A 16,909-nucleotide genomic window follows, 5' to 3' on the forward strand; every position below is an offset into this window, starting at 1 on the left:
ATTTCCTATTTTATAGCTAGCAACCCCATATAAAAACTTAAGTGATCATAATTGTTACTAAGTTATATAATAAACCACAATGATGCAGAGAAATCAAAATATTGAATAGGTTTTCAACGTGCGTGCTGCTTGCTTTAATTTGGTTATCCAAATAGGCTAACCTATTCTTGCTAGGATTATCAATGCAATTAGCATTAGGTCTACTACAAATGAGGGTGTGCATGCACGTGTTTTCATCCTTCTAAACTCTACTAGATTTATCTTTTATTGGCTAAACAACAAGCACCCTAAATAATCAACAAATTTGCGAACACATCTAAATTTAGATCCATGATGTCTTTAAAAAATTTAATGATTCAACCGTGTAAACTTCTACTTAAAAGAATAATTTTTAGGGCATGTCATCCTAATTACCATTTAAAAATAAAAAAAATTATATACTAATAGTCCATTAAACTTTATACAAACACACCTATACTACCACGTGGTACGCCTATAAACACTACTAAACCGCCACGTGGTATTATAATAAATTAGTGAACCATCTATTTTCAACTATTAGATTTATCTTTTTTTTCTTAAAAAAAACCACAATCCACATCCCTCACCCCTCTCCCACCGGCACAACTCTCCTCTCCCCACTGGCCCACCCTTCCCACCACCCCCCCCCCCCCCACGCACGTAAGTATACATACATACACTTTCTTTATCTCCAATAATTCTTTCTTATCTTCCTATTTTATAAATAACAATTTTAATTATAAAAAATATTATGAAGAAAACAAATCTAACCATCAATTTTCAATTAAATTGGCGGACTTATAATTTCATCAATTTTCATTTAAAACAGTGGAGTTATAATTTTAACAATTGGATTTAAAGACATAAATAATTCAAACAGATGAACGTATTAAATCTACCTCAATAAAAACAAAATCTCCTTACCAAATAACAACAAGACATTGAAAAACATGATAACGTATGATATATATTCTTGAATCGTTTTACATAGTAAAGATCGATTAAACGTGCTCTATAGCACTCTTAAGTCACAACGTATGATATTGTAAAACTTTGAAAAAAAATTGAAATTCAAAGAGAAAATAATCATCGCTTTCCACTTAATTTGATGACCCATTATTTTTAACTATTAGATTGCCTCTCTTTATAAAAGAAACTTAAGCCACCACATGTCATGTCTTAAAGATCCTTAGAATGAAAAAACAACAATTCATAGGTTCTCACTTAGATTGTTTACAACATTTTTTTTAAAAAAAAAATGTATCCTCCAGCTCCCTCTCCAATCATATGCACATAACACTATTGCACTACGAACCCTTTCTCATATATGATTCGAGTTCTACGCTATTCGTTTCTCTCCTGTCTCCTCCCTATTTTCAGCTTCTAAACTAAAGAGAGAAACAAATATTAAAAAGACCATAATTTTAAGCTACACTTATAATTTTATTTTATATATCATAGATGATGGTTTCTTTTTTATATAAAGTCACCACCTGTTACCCCATAAATCCTCCTGGGCCTTTTAAACCGATAAACCCATTATTTCCAACCATTAGATCTATCTCATCTTAAAAGACAAGCGTGTATCATAATGCATCATCTTCCAAAATAATATATTGCACAACTATATTTCTTCATCCAATATTATTCGCGCTAGGTTGCATGGAGTCTCCCACACACTCTACATGGAACGTTCACATATGGATTATCTCTCAAATTAAACAATAATATTAGGCTATATAAACCCATGCATTTAGTGGAGCCTCGTATCCCACCCAATTCATCTGTCAATAAACAATGACAACCTATATTCAATTAAAAAGCATCTTACTTTTGATTTTACACTTAATTTGCTATACATGTTTTCTAACACAAAATATGTCTACCTACTTTTTAGATGATGAAGAATATTATAAATAATTTTTTGTAGGGATTAATTAAATATGATATGTTATAAAGATAACTAATAGCTAGGTTAGAAAATTATAAAAGCAATGCTAATGAAAACAATTTATGGAGAAATAATATATTGTAGATGTTCAAACATAGTGTACGACACATGCCCGCGCGAATGCGCGGGCTATCTTCCTAGTTGTCCTGAAAATTTTTACGCAACCTCATATATTTAACACTAAACTAAACATCTTTATCTCTATCCTACCAAAATTTAACAATGCCTGTTCGTTCAAAACAATTTAAAATTTATTACCTTTTAAGTCTCTAATGTTTCTTCACCTGTAACTTCTCATATGTATTTACCATATCCTATAAAATTACTTCCTCCGTTTACATGGATTCGATCACTTCTGAAATCAACAAGTGTGCAGATTACGACCATGAGTATTTTTCAGAACAGATAATGTCACTCATAACTAAAATTGTCTAAGTAAATCAGCTCCCGTAGCGTCGCCAACACGCAGGAGACACGGGGGTGAAACCATAGCATCGCCGCCCCCTCCCCTCCCCCCTCCCCCACCTCGCCGCCGCTGGAGCTCATCGCCGGAAAGCCGATTGGCAAGCTAGGATGGCGGCGGTAGGGCCTACTTCGTGGCAGCGCTCCACATCAGGCGCGGGGGAGGCGGCGGACACTTGGCGATGGGGAGTGGCGGTGGCGAGCCCTCCCAGCGAGGAGGCAGCAGATCCAGCACCGCCATCACCCACGGGCTGCCCTAGGCTAGATCCGGCCGGGCGCAGCTAGGGCAGCGGGCTGGCAGCGACGCCGTGGAGCAGTGGCGACACGACGCGAGGAGGCACGGTCGGCGGTGGCGGAGGCCGGCACGGCCGGCGGCGGTAATGGAGCTCCTAAAATCAGCGGTGGTGGAGTTGAGGCGACGTGATCGTTAGACGCGGGTTTTGTTCCTGGACCTGTGGACGGCGGAGGCCGACGCAGCGAAAGGAGGCGCGGAGGTCAACGTGGCGCGAGGAGGCACGGCCGGCAGTGATGGAGGCCGGCTCGGTGTGAGGAGGCGCAGCCATCGAAGAGGCCCGTCGACTATGGGAGACCAGTGCGGAGAGTGGATGGCCGCATGGTGGCACACGCAGGCTAACCGGCAGCAGTGCCCACACACCGATGAAGGATGGATGGTGGTGGAGCAATGGAGCATCAATTGTTGATAGGCAGGTGGCGGCCAGCGGAGCAATGGAGCATCAATATGTTCTATCACTTTCTTTGGGAGTTTGAGTGTGCACATATAAAAGGTTGGCGGCGAAGAGAGGACAAAATTGACAAGGGTAACAAGGGTAAGTCTTTGGCCATGATTAAGAAATATGGTGATTGCCATAAGTCTTCTTTCAACTCTATCAATTAGGGGGGAGGGGGGGAATTCAACAATTCTTGGCTTTGTTGTTCCAACCGGAAGACCCAAATAAGTGAAGGGCATTGAACCAATATTACATCGAAAAGTACCAGCAAGGATTTCTAGTTTTTCTTCATTGACATGAATTGGCATCGTACAAGATTTATGGAAATTCTCAAATACTCCCTCCGTTTATGATGTAAGTCATTCTAGCATTTCCCACATTCATATTGATGTTAATGAATCTAGACATAATGTGGGAAATGCTTGTCTAAATTCATTAACATTAATATGAATGTGGGAAATGCTAAAATGACTTACATTATGAAACGGAGGGAGTAGTAGAGTAAGCAAATGGTTGGGTAATACCTTTGAGACAAAAAGCTCTTTTTGACAAGCTTTCAGAATGATGAGAATATCATCTGCATATTGGATAATTTGGAATTTTCCCTTCCACTTGTGGGATTGGCATAGATAAGATTCCCTGAGAATGAGCTTTGTTTATCCTTGAAGTGTTTTCTTTGTTGGTCAATAGAAACTGTGGGAGTACTAGTAGTGGCTTTCCGTTGTTTCTATTCCCATCTAAAGTGCTGACATCGCAGGTAAACAATTACCTCATGAGAAAACCCAACCTATAGGGTGGGGAAAGAAGGATTTTGGTCTTCACCATCCTCACTAACGTCCTGTTTGGATCCAAGGAATATTTTTTAGCCCACCCTCAAATAGCCCAAATAGCCCCAAAAAAATCCAAAAGGGTGAGCTATTTGAGGGCTATTTGGAAATAACCCACCTAGAAAAACTATCCCATCCAAGGGGTGCTAATTGGGGCTATTTCGAGTGGGACCCACTGAAAAAGTGTCTTCTCTCTATCTCTCTCCATATGAAGGTACATTAAAGGCCAAATAGCTATCAAAATAACCCTTGGATCCAAATGATTAGAGTTATTTTATTGAAAGACTATTTCCTTATACTAAAAAAATAGCTCTCAAAATAACTCTTACCTAGTTTTCTAAACAAAGCCTGATATTGCAGGTGAATAATTACCTCATGAGCAAATACTAGCCTAGGGTAGGGACACATGGATGATTTTTTTTTTAACCACCCTTGCAATGTCATTCTGCAAAATGTAAAGTCGTACAAGACAAGAAAAATCACCAGTAGTCTTTGCATGAACTTTTTCCATCCTTGAAGTGATGAAATCGGTTCGTATCTCTAATATATATCTCCCTCCCCTCGAAAGATGATATGAACTTCATTGCTTCATGGCAGTCACCACAAATCCGGAGATTCTTTATCACCTGAATCAAATATCCCTTGCATCTCAGCATCCTCACTTCACCATCCTTCACCATCCTCACTTCATTGCTTCTCAGTTATTGCAGCCATCATGGGGTTTGAACTATCGCCAGCCAACAACATGTGTACCTTGTTCTTGATCTCTATCCAACTACAGCCTTTTTCTTTCTTCAACCCTACAGTCTTCATCATATCCCTCAGCCTATTGACCCCATCCCACATTTTCTTGGATGCATAAATGTTGGAAAGCAGGACATAATTACCAGCATTTTCTGGCTCTAGTTGAAATAGATTTTCTGCTGCAACCTCAGCAAGGACCACATTTCCATGAACCCTGCAAGAGCCCAGCAATGACCCCCAAATACAACCGTCTGGCTCAAACGGCATCTGATTTATGATATCATACGCATCATCAAGCTTACCAGCCCGACCAAGCAGAGTAACCATACATGAGTAGTGCTCCATCCTCGGAGAAATTCCATGCTTGTGCTGCATTTCATTAAAGTAACTACGCCCCTCCTCTGTCCAGCCAGCTTGGCTGCAGGCACCAAGGACACAAGTGAAGGTGACTAGGTCAGGCTTCTCTTTGGAACTTTGCATGGATCGGAACAACCGCACAGCATTCTCAGCCTCTCCATGCATAGCATAGCCACCAATCATTGCATTCCATGAAACCACATTCCTATATGGCATTGCTTCAAAGATCATCCTTGCATCCCTGACCCTGCCACACTTAGCGTACATGTCCACCAAAGCACTCACATAAAGATCTTTCTTTCCATGTACTTGTTTGTAAAGTGGCTCCATTGTCCATGAAGTTAAGCTTGCTTGTATGATTCTTACAACACTAGTAATATGTCCGTGCTAAACGCTACGGAGCAATTTTATTTGATCTTCAAAAACTTTTAAAATTTCATGTTAGCAAAAAATATTTTTATATGATATGTGCAATTGAGTTTCAATTCAATTCATATCGTATATTAAATATATTTAACGCAAAGTACAAAAATATGATATTGCATGGACACAATAAATCTTGATAATAATTAATTACATATAATCACTTCAGTATACAATATAAAGGGAAATATACATTTAAGAAATATGTTAAAAAGTATAGATTTATTCCATTAATTTGTTGCGGGCATAAACAACTAAAAAATAAAGTAGGTAAATAACTATCCTAATATTTGCAATACACTTAAGAAATTCTCCTACACCGCTAGTAGCATGCTCGTACTAACGCTACGGTGACATTTAATAATATACGTGCACGTTCTATTTTTGCAAGCAACATATATGTAACAAATCTCTACTTATATATATCTCTCTTATCTACTATTATAAAAATTATATATATCTCTCCTCTCTACTATTATAAAAATTGAATATGTTTCTGAATTTTGGTATGTCATCCGTGTTTGAATCGGCTTTAATTTTATATTTTGGTTTTAATCTCTACTATTATCTTTACCTATTAAAAATGTTGCAGATGATTACATACTCAACTAAATTTTCGTCCGTGCCTCTCTACTGACAACACAACTAAAATAAACCGGACTATGATGACTTGTGTTCGCTACTCCAGTTTCCCCCCGTGCACGGTAAACATGAAAAACGGAACAGTCCATTAGCATGTAATTAATTAAGTATTTGCTATTTTTTAAAAAAATAGATTAATTTGATTTTTTTTAAGCAACTTTCGTATAGAAACTTTTTACAGAAAATGCACCGTTTAGTAGTTTAAAAAACGTGTACATGGAAAACGAGGAAGATGGGTTGGGAAAAAGGGTTTGCAAACACACCCCGTTCGGACTCAAAAAAGAAAAGGCCAATCAAGAAAACACTAATGACTCTACTAATGAACCGTGACTAATTAACCTATCAACACTGTAATTGAACCAACATATCTTATAACTACCTCAAAAATTTGTAACTTTCAGTTCTTCACATCAATTTTTCGTCCGTGAGTCCAATCGAACGATGGCCTCCGTTTCCATACACACGAGTAACTCATCACGTAAGATGGATAAAACACAAATTCACAAATTCAAAAATAGATACAAAATTCAATCAGATAATCCAAAAAAAAAGAAAAAGAACAGGAAAAATAATAAAAAAACGCACAAACCTTATCTTAATTTTATTCTAAATGCTATCTCTGTTTTTTAATAGATGACGGTTTTTTAATAGATGACGCCGTTGACTTTTTCTCACATGTTTGACCATTTGTCTTATTCAAAAAATTTACGTAATTATAATTTATTTTGTTATGAGTTGTTTTATCACTCATAGTACTTTAAGTGTGATTTATATCTTATACATTTACATAAAATTTTTGAATAAGACGAATGGTCAAACATGTGAGAAAAAATCAACAGCGTCATCTATTAAAAAACGGAGGGAGTATGAAACAATACCAACAAAATTTCGGTATTTCTGAGGTGAAAGTGTGACATTCTATCGAAGTCTCCAGCACTAAGTGCACTTCTATGAAAGTACCACATCCAAAATGAGCATGCTAGGCTTGAATATACCAATTTTCCCCGTTGGTAAGAACATTCCCAGTAGTCTGGGCATAGTCACAAATTCAGTGCGCCTAGCTATGATGCTTTTGAACCATCCTGGACACAATACGATCAAGCACATTTTGAACTATGCAAGAAGGCAATAAACACCATTTATCACCTACAATTAGAATCCTGTCTATAGGTGCTATGAAGGTGAAGCAAACCAGCTCCTTCACCTACAATTAGAACAAGATATTAGTAAGAAAAAAAAATCTTGAGTACCAGGAATAAATTTAAACAAGAAAACCAAGACTAAGGCTTAATTACATGTCAAATTTATTCTAAATTGAAGGGACTCTGCAGCTGAAATCTAATATCAGTAAAATTACTTATCCTTGCCAATCATTGCCTAAAATAATCCAATCTTCTTTATTGCATTTCTATGTCAAGAAAACAACAACAAAAAATTCACTTGAAGGCCTCTCCAACCCTCCTTCACAATTTACTGATAAGGGCACATCTTTGAGAAACATAAATATTACAGATATGTTAGTTGCTAACTTAAGACACCACAGCTCAAGTTTTGGGATCTCCAGAGTAATTTATGCTGTCTCTTGGAATGAACATCCGAGGTAGATAAATAAGCTCTTTACATGATATAAGAAGCAACAAGAAACTGAATAATACCTGGATATAATTGTGTTTCCGGAAAACCTACCCATCTCTTCAGCCTGAATGAAAAGCATGAATTTGATGATGATTACTAATGTAATTTTATGAACTTTGTCCATGTTGTATCTAAATAAACAAAAATAAAAAACAGTATTAAGTGGTGGTTAGTCTCTACCACCACCATGGGATCTTTTGTAACACATTATTTGAATATTGAGAGAGGAGAGTTTTTTAGTCTAAACTCCAGCATGGACCAAAGGTTTTCATACTAAAATCCAGCATGAATCCATGTTGTTGTCTAAAAATAAACATATTAGGTTTATCTAAAAACCAATTCTATTCAAAGCAATACAATTAGACAGGCATATATACGCCTCATCCCATTGCACGAAATCACATTCAGCAGTATCATTTAAAAAAATCCGATCATAAACTCATGTTTTTTTGGTAGTAAGGATAACCTGACCTGATCAGTCAGCTACCTTGTGGAGCAGATGACTACTGCTCTTGGTCTCCCTGGCTTCGATGACATATCCAAATATTGCTTCATCATGAGGCAATAGCTACAGAAATGAATGACGGTGCAATAAACACAAATAAGTACCAATAATTCTGCATAACATATTTGGGGTGCTACAGACATATCAAAGCAGTATTCAACTACTGACAGATTCAAAACTCACGCATATGCTCAGCTCTGCCAACCAGGCCAATCTGAATTATATTTGCTAAAACCTCAACACAAGTGAGACCACATGATTGCATGAATCCTTACATCCAAGTAAAGGAAATGCAGTACTAACATTTACGATTTCAGCCGCTAAGTTATTATACTGTAAAGCTTACTAATCAGTAACTAAAGAATGCATAGTTAATCATCCCTGAACAGAGCCAAGTGCATCTTAAACAGCAGATGCGCACGTATCATCGAGCTAAGATCCTGCATATGTCAATTTTTTATTAACCAAAATCCACACCGCCTAGTTTCGAACTAAGCAATAGGGAAGATTTTGTAGACTGATGCAAGCAAATCCCAATTCACAAGTAAACAACAGTAAACTTCAATTTTTTGATCATGCACTCAACATTTGCTACAGGTGGCTACATCGATCTTAAAGTAACATCATGAAGAATTTAATTATTGTGCTAACAAGTAGCATCTTATTTGGGATGTAATTGCACTCCTGCCGGATCCAATGCACGATGTCCAGCCATTAATCCTTTGCAAAGCCCAAACAAGCAAGCATCAGGCAGGAATCTAGAGGCAGACCATTAGCAACAAGAACAGCAAAGCAGTGAGGAAGGAGGGGTGCTAGTGAATAGTGATACATTGTTCCAGGAGGCCTCCGAGTCGTAGTGCCGGACGAGCTTGGAGTGGCCGGTGCCGTTTTTCTGCTGGTGTGCCTACGCGCGCAACTATTTCGATACTGGCTTGGCCTTCCTCATCTCGGTCGACAGCGGCGGTGCGGGATTCTTGAGGAGGCCGGCGAAGACGTCGACGACAAACGAAGAGATGGAAACGCGTCACGTCGCGCATCGATGGCGAGGAGTCACGGTGGCGGCGTGATCCTTGGCGGCACGAGAGAGTCATCGGCGGCGTCGCGACCTGACGGTGGTCGGCGGAGCAGTGGAGGGGGCGCGGGGCCGATGCGCGGTCAGGGGCGGATGGGTGCGCAGAGGCAGATCCGCAGATGGAGGCGCGGTGCGCAGAGAATCCTTGAGGGCGAGGGGGCGGCGTGATTGACAGAGAAGTGGGGGATGGGGTCCATACGGAGGTTGAGGGGGTGCGTGGTATAATGTGATCCGTTGGATTGGATGATTCTGGGCTGTTGGATTTAATGAATGAGTAATGTAGGTGTAAGAGTGGGTTGGTGAACCATAGTTAATTAATAGGATAGATGAATAGCATGATGATAGTGATCAGCCTTTTTTTCATTTCTCCTGTAGTCCTGTTGAGCTCGACATTACTGTCATCAGTCCAACTTCTCTGTACTTCTTTTTTTTTTATGCTTTACTGTCGGCATTAAGCTACCATAGTCCTGCTATGTCATATCTTTATAAAATAAACTTATCTGTGGGCCAACATTGTTCTCCTCCTAATATGCTGTCATTTTTTGTATGCTATTCTACATTGGAAGCTTTCTGTTGTTGTGATCACATGTAAAAACTTATCAGAGGCTTGTTTCTGGATGCTGCAACAGCTGTACTTTGGCTGTCGTGTCTGTCTGTCTTTTTTTTTGTGTGTTCTTTGGCATTGATTTTAATCTTTTCTTGGGGTCACAATGCTCATCATTTTCTCCTATCAGGTCATGGAGCTAATATTATTAGGTGAAGATCAAATGGTGTCAAAGATAGGACAACAGTGCATGCAGTTACCATCTTTATTTCTTAAATTTGTGGATAAATCAGATTTTGGAACCTGGGAACCTAGTTTGTGGTTGTACTCAGTGTTCTAGGTGTTAATGTCACTTGCTAATCACTAGAATTTAAATGCGTGGAGTACATTGGCAACTATTATATATGCTTGTAATATTGTTTGAAGGGCACAGATTGACTTACCACATGCGAATGTCAACTGCTACATTGAATAGCAGTGTTACTATCGTTTTAAAAGCTTGGCAGTATTTTCATTTTCTTTATTTAATGAACTATTTTCTTAATTTTGGTTTTCTTCTGTACATGCCATTGTAGAAATTAGTTATCAGCTTTTCTTTCTTTTTTTTTTTGAAATTTCAGATTATTTTGTGTGATTTTGTAATTTGATTCTATTCCTAAGTTGAGATGTGCTATCTATGCTCGTTTTTGCTTAGTTTTTATTCAAAGAGATGCATTTTCCCTGCTTTCCCTGCTTTTCCCCTTTTTTCCCCATCCGAATAGCATGGGGGTTTAACACCCAACGTGGAAGTGGATTAGGTGGTGGGAGGGGATCCACCCAATCCTGGACTGGTGGTGTTTCCCCCTAGGGAAAGCCCTCCCCACGTGCTGAACGAGACCTTAAGGGGTGGAAAATCATATCCCAAACTCATTATTCAAACATGGCCGAGCTCGAGTGAGCAATCATATCCCAAACTCATTATTCAAACATGGCCGAGCTCGAGTGAGCGAGCATGAAGCTGGAGCCACAGCTGGCGATCACGATGGAGTTGGGTCGTAGCAGCGATCCTAACATTTCCCTGCAGTCACGGAGACACAGCTACCTGCAGGAGATCCGAAGCTTGGCCGTCGACTCGGCCGGCGGGTGGTCGCCGTCGTCGTCGTCTCGGTCGGCGAGATCCAGTAGTTACTACAGCAGCAGTAAGTCAAGCAGCTCTCGTCATCGCTACGCCCCTTACTCCATCTCATCTTCCCGGAGGTTGGCAAGACTTGAAGACAAAGGCCCTCGCGATATTGCGCGGCGGATGGTCCGCGACGGCTTCATGGGCAAGCTGATCGGGGAGTTCGGCCGGGCGCCCAGACCTGCTCTGGAGAGGTGGTTCTCCGAGCTCGACGTCGGCTGGGTACTCCGGTCGGCGCTGGAGAAGGAGAAGAGCGAGCTGGCCTTGGATAAGCTGTACGATCTTGCCGTGCAGAGGTGGACACGAGGATTCACCATGATGGCCGAAGCGCTCAGCGCCACGCAGCGCCATCTCCAGGAAGAGGGCCGTTCGACCGCCCAAGTCGACCGGGACGACGACCTTCGACTGGTGCGGTTCGTTGAGGCGACCGTCTGCAAGATGCTTGCCTTTGCCAATTCCCTAGTCGCCGTGGCCGATAAAACCTGGAATCCAATGAACAAGCTCTCGGGCCTCATGAACGTGCGCAGCTGCATCTCCCACGCGTCTGAAATCATCATGCTCTCCTTGAAGAAGGAGACCCTCTGGCTACCAGATTCGGACGAAATGCTGCAAGGCCTGCTCAACAAGACCAGCAATATTTTCTCGACTGCAAAAGATAATTTGGGTCAGGCCATACAAAGGATGGCAAACGATGCTGAAGCTGTTACTCCTGTCTTGAGTGGCATGCATTCCTGGGAAACTTTCCCGCAGAGTGCAGAAATCCACAAGGCTACTCACTTAATTATGGGCTATGCAAGACTATTTTGGGGACACATTGACGAGCTCAACTCCATACTAGGCCAATGTTGGCCTCATCGCATCCTAAAATGCGACATCATTGAGCAAATGATCAGCAACTTAATAGATCATCTGGAGAAGAAATCAGAGTCGTTCTCAGACCCTATCCTGAGGTACTTGTTCTTGCTTAACAATTCCTACTTCATACAAGATCAGTATATTGCAATCACCGGTTACAGCCTTCCATCTGACTCGAAAATAGGGATCAAATATTGCGACTACCAAAATTGCTATCTCAATGTCTCCTGGGATACAGTGCTATCTTGCCTGCACATTAAGATGACAACGCTCTGGTTTTCTAAACCCTCGCAGCTAGCAAGATTCAAATCGGAATTTCAGAGAACATGCAGACATCAGAAGCTATGGAAGGTTCCGAACCCTGAGCTCAGGAGGAGCCTGCGAAAAGCTATCATTGACAAGGTTATTACTGGTCCTACTGGATACAGAACATACCTGGAGGCCCATCCAGAGCAGGAGAAATGCGGCAGTAATCAACAGGACATGGAAGACATGGTGAACGAGCTTTTTGAAGGATGAAGGATTATTCCAGCTTCATATTGGCATGCCCATTTATATATAGAGTATAAATTTTAAAGCAGCTACGACGAGAAGAGGCCAAGGCTAAACAAGTTCAGTCGATGCTCGTTTTTACTGTACTTTGATATTCTCCTCGTTCTATCCCTTTTTTAAGATATCCTCAATTTTACCTTACTGCAAATAAAATGTATTGGACGGCTTCTTTGTGCCACATCTATCGGCAGACAAAGATACATGCTTCCTCTTGTATTAATCCTTTCTTTGATTCTTTCCCATATGGCTGACTCGGCCAGGCCTTAGGGGCTCTGACAGCTGGGGAGGCAGAGATATATACAGACCCAGTTCAATAGTTCATGTTCAGCGTGATGTTTATCTAGTTTGGTTTGTTTACCTAGCAAAATTTTAGTAAAATGCAAAAAAGTTGTTACATAACAAAACAAAAAACTCCATGAAAGCTCTACTCAGCAAAAATTATGGCAAGTTCATGTATCTATCTCAAATAAGTACAATTTTAGCACTAGACATCTTCATCTCTATCCTACCAAAATTTACCAATCCCAAGGTTTTTGCTCTGCCAACTTTTGGTAGGGCATAGAACCAAACAAAAACACAGAGCTAGCTCTCTGCCTCTCCCAGAGACGAGAGAACAAGAAGATGCAAGTAACTTCGTCAATGGAAAAGGGGTTATGAAAATATCTGAAACCATCGAGCATCTGTAGTAAAATATTATTATTGTGTCAACGTATATCAGGCTCTTCAATAGTCTAGCTTTCTAGTATTAAACAGAGATTCTGATTAGAGTGATGTCTCAGGATAGTTATTAGACATGAAATCAGAAAACTGCAAAGTAGCATGAATTATTATGACAGATTGACAGGAAAGTACCTTTAAGGCTTTAGCTTTTCTTCACCTGTAAATTCTTCTTTATTTACCATATCCTCTGTTTACATGTATACGGTCACTTAAATCAACAAGTCTGCAGATCACAACCATGAATACTTTTCATATAAAATAATATTACTTTCAACTGAAATTGCTTAAGAAATTATTCTGTCCATAAAACATATGCAGGTAAGATGGGATTGTCTACTATATAAATATATCATGTTTCTTATGAAAATTGCACAAACCAAATAACAATTGATAAGTAGGCAACTAAAAGTTGCTACCAATACCAGATTACAAAACAGAGTTTGCATTTTGCAAGGGATAGGAATTACAACACAGTGATATAGACTACATCTGACACTATGCAAATATATTATGCATTCTATTTCCTGAAGGAAGTACTAACTCAGGAAAATGACCCATTGGGTATTTATGGTTGCAATAAGACAGATCTTTCATAAGAGACTAGAAGCTGGTGTGGTCTAAAAGAAAAATATAAAAAACAATGAGCTACCAAAACTGACTGATGGAGATTGTGCGATATATCAGATTGATAAATTCTGGAATTGCAATCAAAGTACAATGAAGGATTTTATGTATTCTTTGTTGGTCAATAGAACGTAGGAGTTCCTTTGTTTCTTTTTACATGTTAAATTGCTGACATCGCAGGTAAACAATTACCTCATGAATATATACCAACCTAGTGTAGAACAGGAGAGTTGAAGGTCCTTCGGGAAGCCCTGCTTTCAAACCTTGGGTGTGTTATGTCATTACCTTCGGTCCTGGATGTTTGTGTTTTGGTGATGGGCAAGTCATGCCATTCCTGATACTAAGTCCCGGTTATGCTTTAAGGTGACACAGTAGTCCTGTGTCTTAGTTTCAGGTTATGGCAGGAAAGGGGTGGGATGGAACCCTCATAGTGCCAGAAAACTGTGATAGCTGTGCTGTCTGTTATCATGTAATGGTGTAAAGGTCGTGTTGTAATGTAAAGACTATCCCATTTCTGGTAATGAAAATGGGCTTTCAGCCCTTGCTCAATAATAATAATAATAATAATAATAATAATATTGTTATTATTATTATTATTATTATTATAAAATAAATCACTAAGTAATGCAGATATTGCTGGTAAGTAATTACCTCATGAGGAAATATTAACCTAGGGTACAGAGACGTAGATGCTTTTCTACACCATCCTTGCCAAGTTCTGTAAAATGTAGAGTCGAACAAGACAAGAAAAATCACCAATAGTCTGCGCATGAACATTTTCCATCCTTGAAGTGATGAAATCGGTTGGTGTCTCTAACATATATCTCCCTCCTCTCGAAAGATGATATGAACTTCATTGCTTCATGGCAGTCACCACAAATCCGAAGATTCTTTATCACCTGAAGGGGTGTTCCATGACTTGTGCTTATAAGGCCCAATGCTACAGCCAACTTCTCACTGTGCACAGAAAGGATATCATCCTTTTCTTGCTCTTCCACATCATGTAGGACATAATCTGTACTTGGTGCAAAGCCTAGCCTCCTCATCTCCATAGTAAGGTGTTTTAGCTTCTCAGTTATTGCAGCCAACATGGGGTGTGAACTATCACCAGCCAACAACATGTGTACCTTGTTCTTGATCTCTATCCAACTACAGCCTTTTTCTTTCTTCAACCCTACAGTCTTCATCATATCCCTCAGCCTATTGACCCCATCCCACATTTTCTTGGATGCATAAATGTTGGAAAGCAGGACATAATTACCAGCATTTTCTGGCTCTAGTTGAAATAGATTTTCTGCTGCAACCTCAGCAAGGACCACATTTCCATGAACCCTGCAAGAGCCCAGCAATGACCCCCAAATACAACCGTCTGGCTCAAACGGCATCTGATTTATGATATCATACGCATCATCAAGCTTACCAGCCCGACCAAGCAGAGTAACCATACATGAGTAGTGCTCCATCCTCGGAGAAATTCCATGCTTGTGCTGCATTTCATTAAAGTAACTACGCCCCTCCTCTGTCCAGCCAGCTTGGCTGCAGGCACCAAGGACACAAGTGAAGGTGACTAGGTCAGGCTTCTCTTTGGAACTTTGCATGGATCGGAACAACCGCACAGCATTCTCAGCCTCTCCATGCATAGCATAGCCACCAATCATTGCATTCCATGAAACCACATTCCTATATGGCATTGCTTCAAAGATCATCCTTGCATCCCTGACCCTGCCACACTTGGCGTACATGTCCACCAAAGCACTCCCCACATAAATGTCATGATGAAAGCCCTTCCTAAGAGAAAAACAGTGTGCAGAACGACCATGCATCAGAGCTGCAATATTTGCAAAAGCTGGCAGCACGCACGGTATTGTAACTGAATTTGGCTCGATTCCTTCTGACTGCATCTCCCTGAAAAGATCAACGGCTTCCAGATCCCTTCCATTCTGCACACAACAAGCTACAATCGAGGTCCAGGAAACAACATTCAACTCAATCCCTCTGCCGACAAACTCCCTGAACAACCTTAAAGCCTCAGAGACTTGAGCATTCCGTGACAGCCCGGCGACGAGGGCATTGCAAGAGGCAACATCCATATGGCTTGACTCATCAAACACCCGGACTATCTCATCAGCTCGTCCGCACTTGCCATACATGTCGATGAGCGCAGTGGCCACACAAGCATCCAACCTGCACCCGGCCTTCACCACATACCCATGGAGCTGCTCACCGACAGCGACATCTCCAACATCCCCAACCGCAGATAGCGCACACGAGACTCCGGTCGCGTCAGGCAAGAACCCTTCCCCGTGCATCCTCACAAGCGCCAGGACCGCGTCCCGTGCGCGCCCGCTCCGGTTCAGCCCGGAGACAAGCCCGTTCCAGGTGATCACATTCGGCTCGACGCCATCGCTCCGCATCCGCTCGAGGAGCCCCCACGCTCCCTCGGCGTCCCCGTGAGAGGCGTGAGCGGCAATGAGCGCGCTCCAGCCCACGACGGTCCTGTGCGGCATTCCGTCGAGCACGCTGCGGGCGTCGGCCGTGGCGCCGAAGCGGAGGTAGGCGTGGAGGAGCGAGGACGCGACGAAGGCGTCCCGCGAGATGCCCGCGACGGCGGCGGCCGCGTGCAGGGCGCGGGCGAGGCGCAGCGCCGAGCATGACTTGAGCGCGGAGGGGAGGAGGCGCGGGTCCGGCGGGAAGGAGACGTGGCGTAGGAAGTTGAGGACGGAGCTGGTGGTGGAGCGGGTGGACATCGGCTCGGCGGCGCCGGGCCGTCTCGCATCTCCCCCGCTCGATCGTCTGCGACGATCCAACCGCTTGTGGTGGTGAGCTCGAGAAGCCACGGAACGAGAGGAGAATGGCGCCGGCTCGATCGGGAGAGGACGGCTGCGCCACCGAGCCGGAGAGCAGCAGCGGGGGATGCCGTGGAGCAGCAGCGAGATGAGAGGCGGGTGGCGGCGGATGAGATGAGCGGTGGAGGCGTCAAGCGGCGGAGGATTCGCCGGAGCAGGCGGCGGAGGTATGGATGGATGGGTGGGAAGACCGACGAGAGCGAAAATCAAATGGATTTGGGATTGACCTGCAGTTTCAAACA

General features: G+C 41.8%; 2 protein-coding genes across 2 annotated transcripts; one reads left to right on the forward strand and one right to left on the reverse strand.

Moving 5' to 3' along the window:
• Positions 1–6,951: 6,951 nt before the first annotated feature.
• LOC127774038 (pentatricopeptide repeat-containing protein At1g20230) lies at positions 6,952–16,899 on the reverse strand. The gene is made up of 4 exons (XM_052300307.1): positions 13,330–16,899; positions 8,262–8,358; positions 7,811–7,854; positions 6,952–7,359 (listed from the first exon to the last, which is right to left on the reverse strand). Exon 1 carries the CDS (start codon positions 16,566–16,568, stop codon positions 14,574–14,576), a length of 1,995 nt encoding a protein of 664 aa, XP_052156267.1. The 5' UTR covers positions 16,569–16,899; the 3' UTR covers positions 6,952–7,359; positions 7,811–7,854; positions 8,262–8,358; positions 13,330–14,573.
• LOC127774039 (uncharacterized) lies at positions 9,388–13,337 on the forward strand. The gene has a single exon (XM_052300308.1). It carries the CDS (start codon positions 10,903–10,905, stop codon positions 12,442–12,444), a length of 1,542 nt encoding a protein of 513 aa, XP_052156268.1. The 5' UTR covers positions 9,388–10,902; the 3' UTR covers positions 12,445–13,337.
• Positions 16,900–16,909: the final 10 nt, after the last annotated feature.

Source organism: Oryza glaberrima, chromosome 5 (assembly GCF_000147395.1).
Source record: "Oryza glaberrima chromosome 5, OglaRS2, whole genome shotgun sequence".
NCBI lineage: Eukaryota > Viridiplantae > Streptophyta > Magnoliopsida > Poales > Poaceae > Oryza > Oryza glaberrima.

Excerpts from the sequence above, each read along its gene's own strand:
- LOC127774039 (XM_052300308.1), top strand. The coding sequence starts at position 10,903 with ATGAAGCTGGAGCCACAGCTGGCGATCACGATGGAGTTGGGTCGTAGC.
- LOC127774038 (XM_052300307.1), bottom strand. The coding sequence starts at position 16,568 with ATGTCCACCCGCTCCACCACCAGCTCCGTCCTCAACTTCCTACGCCAC.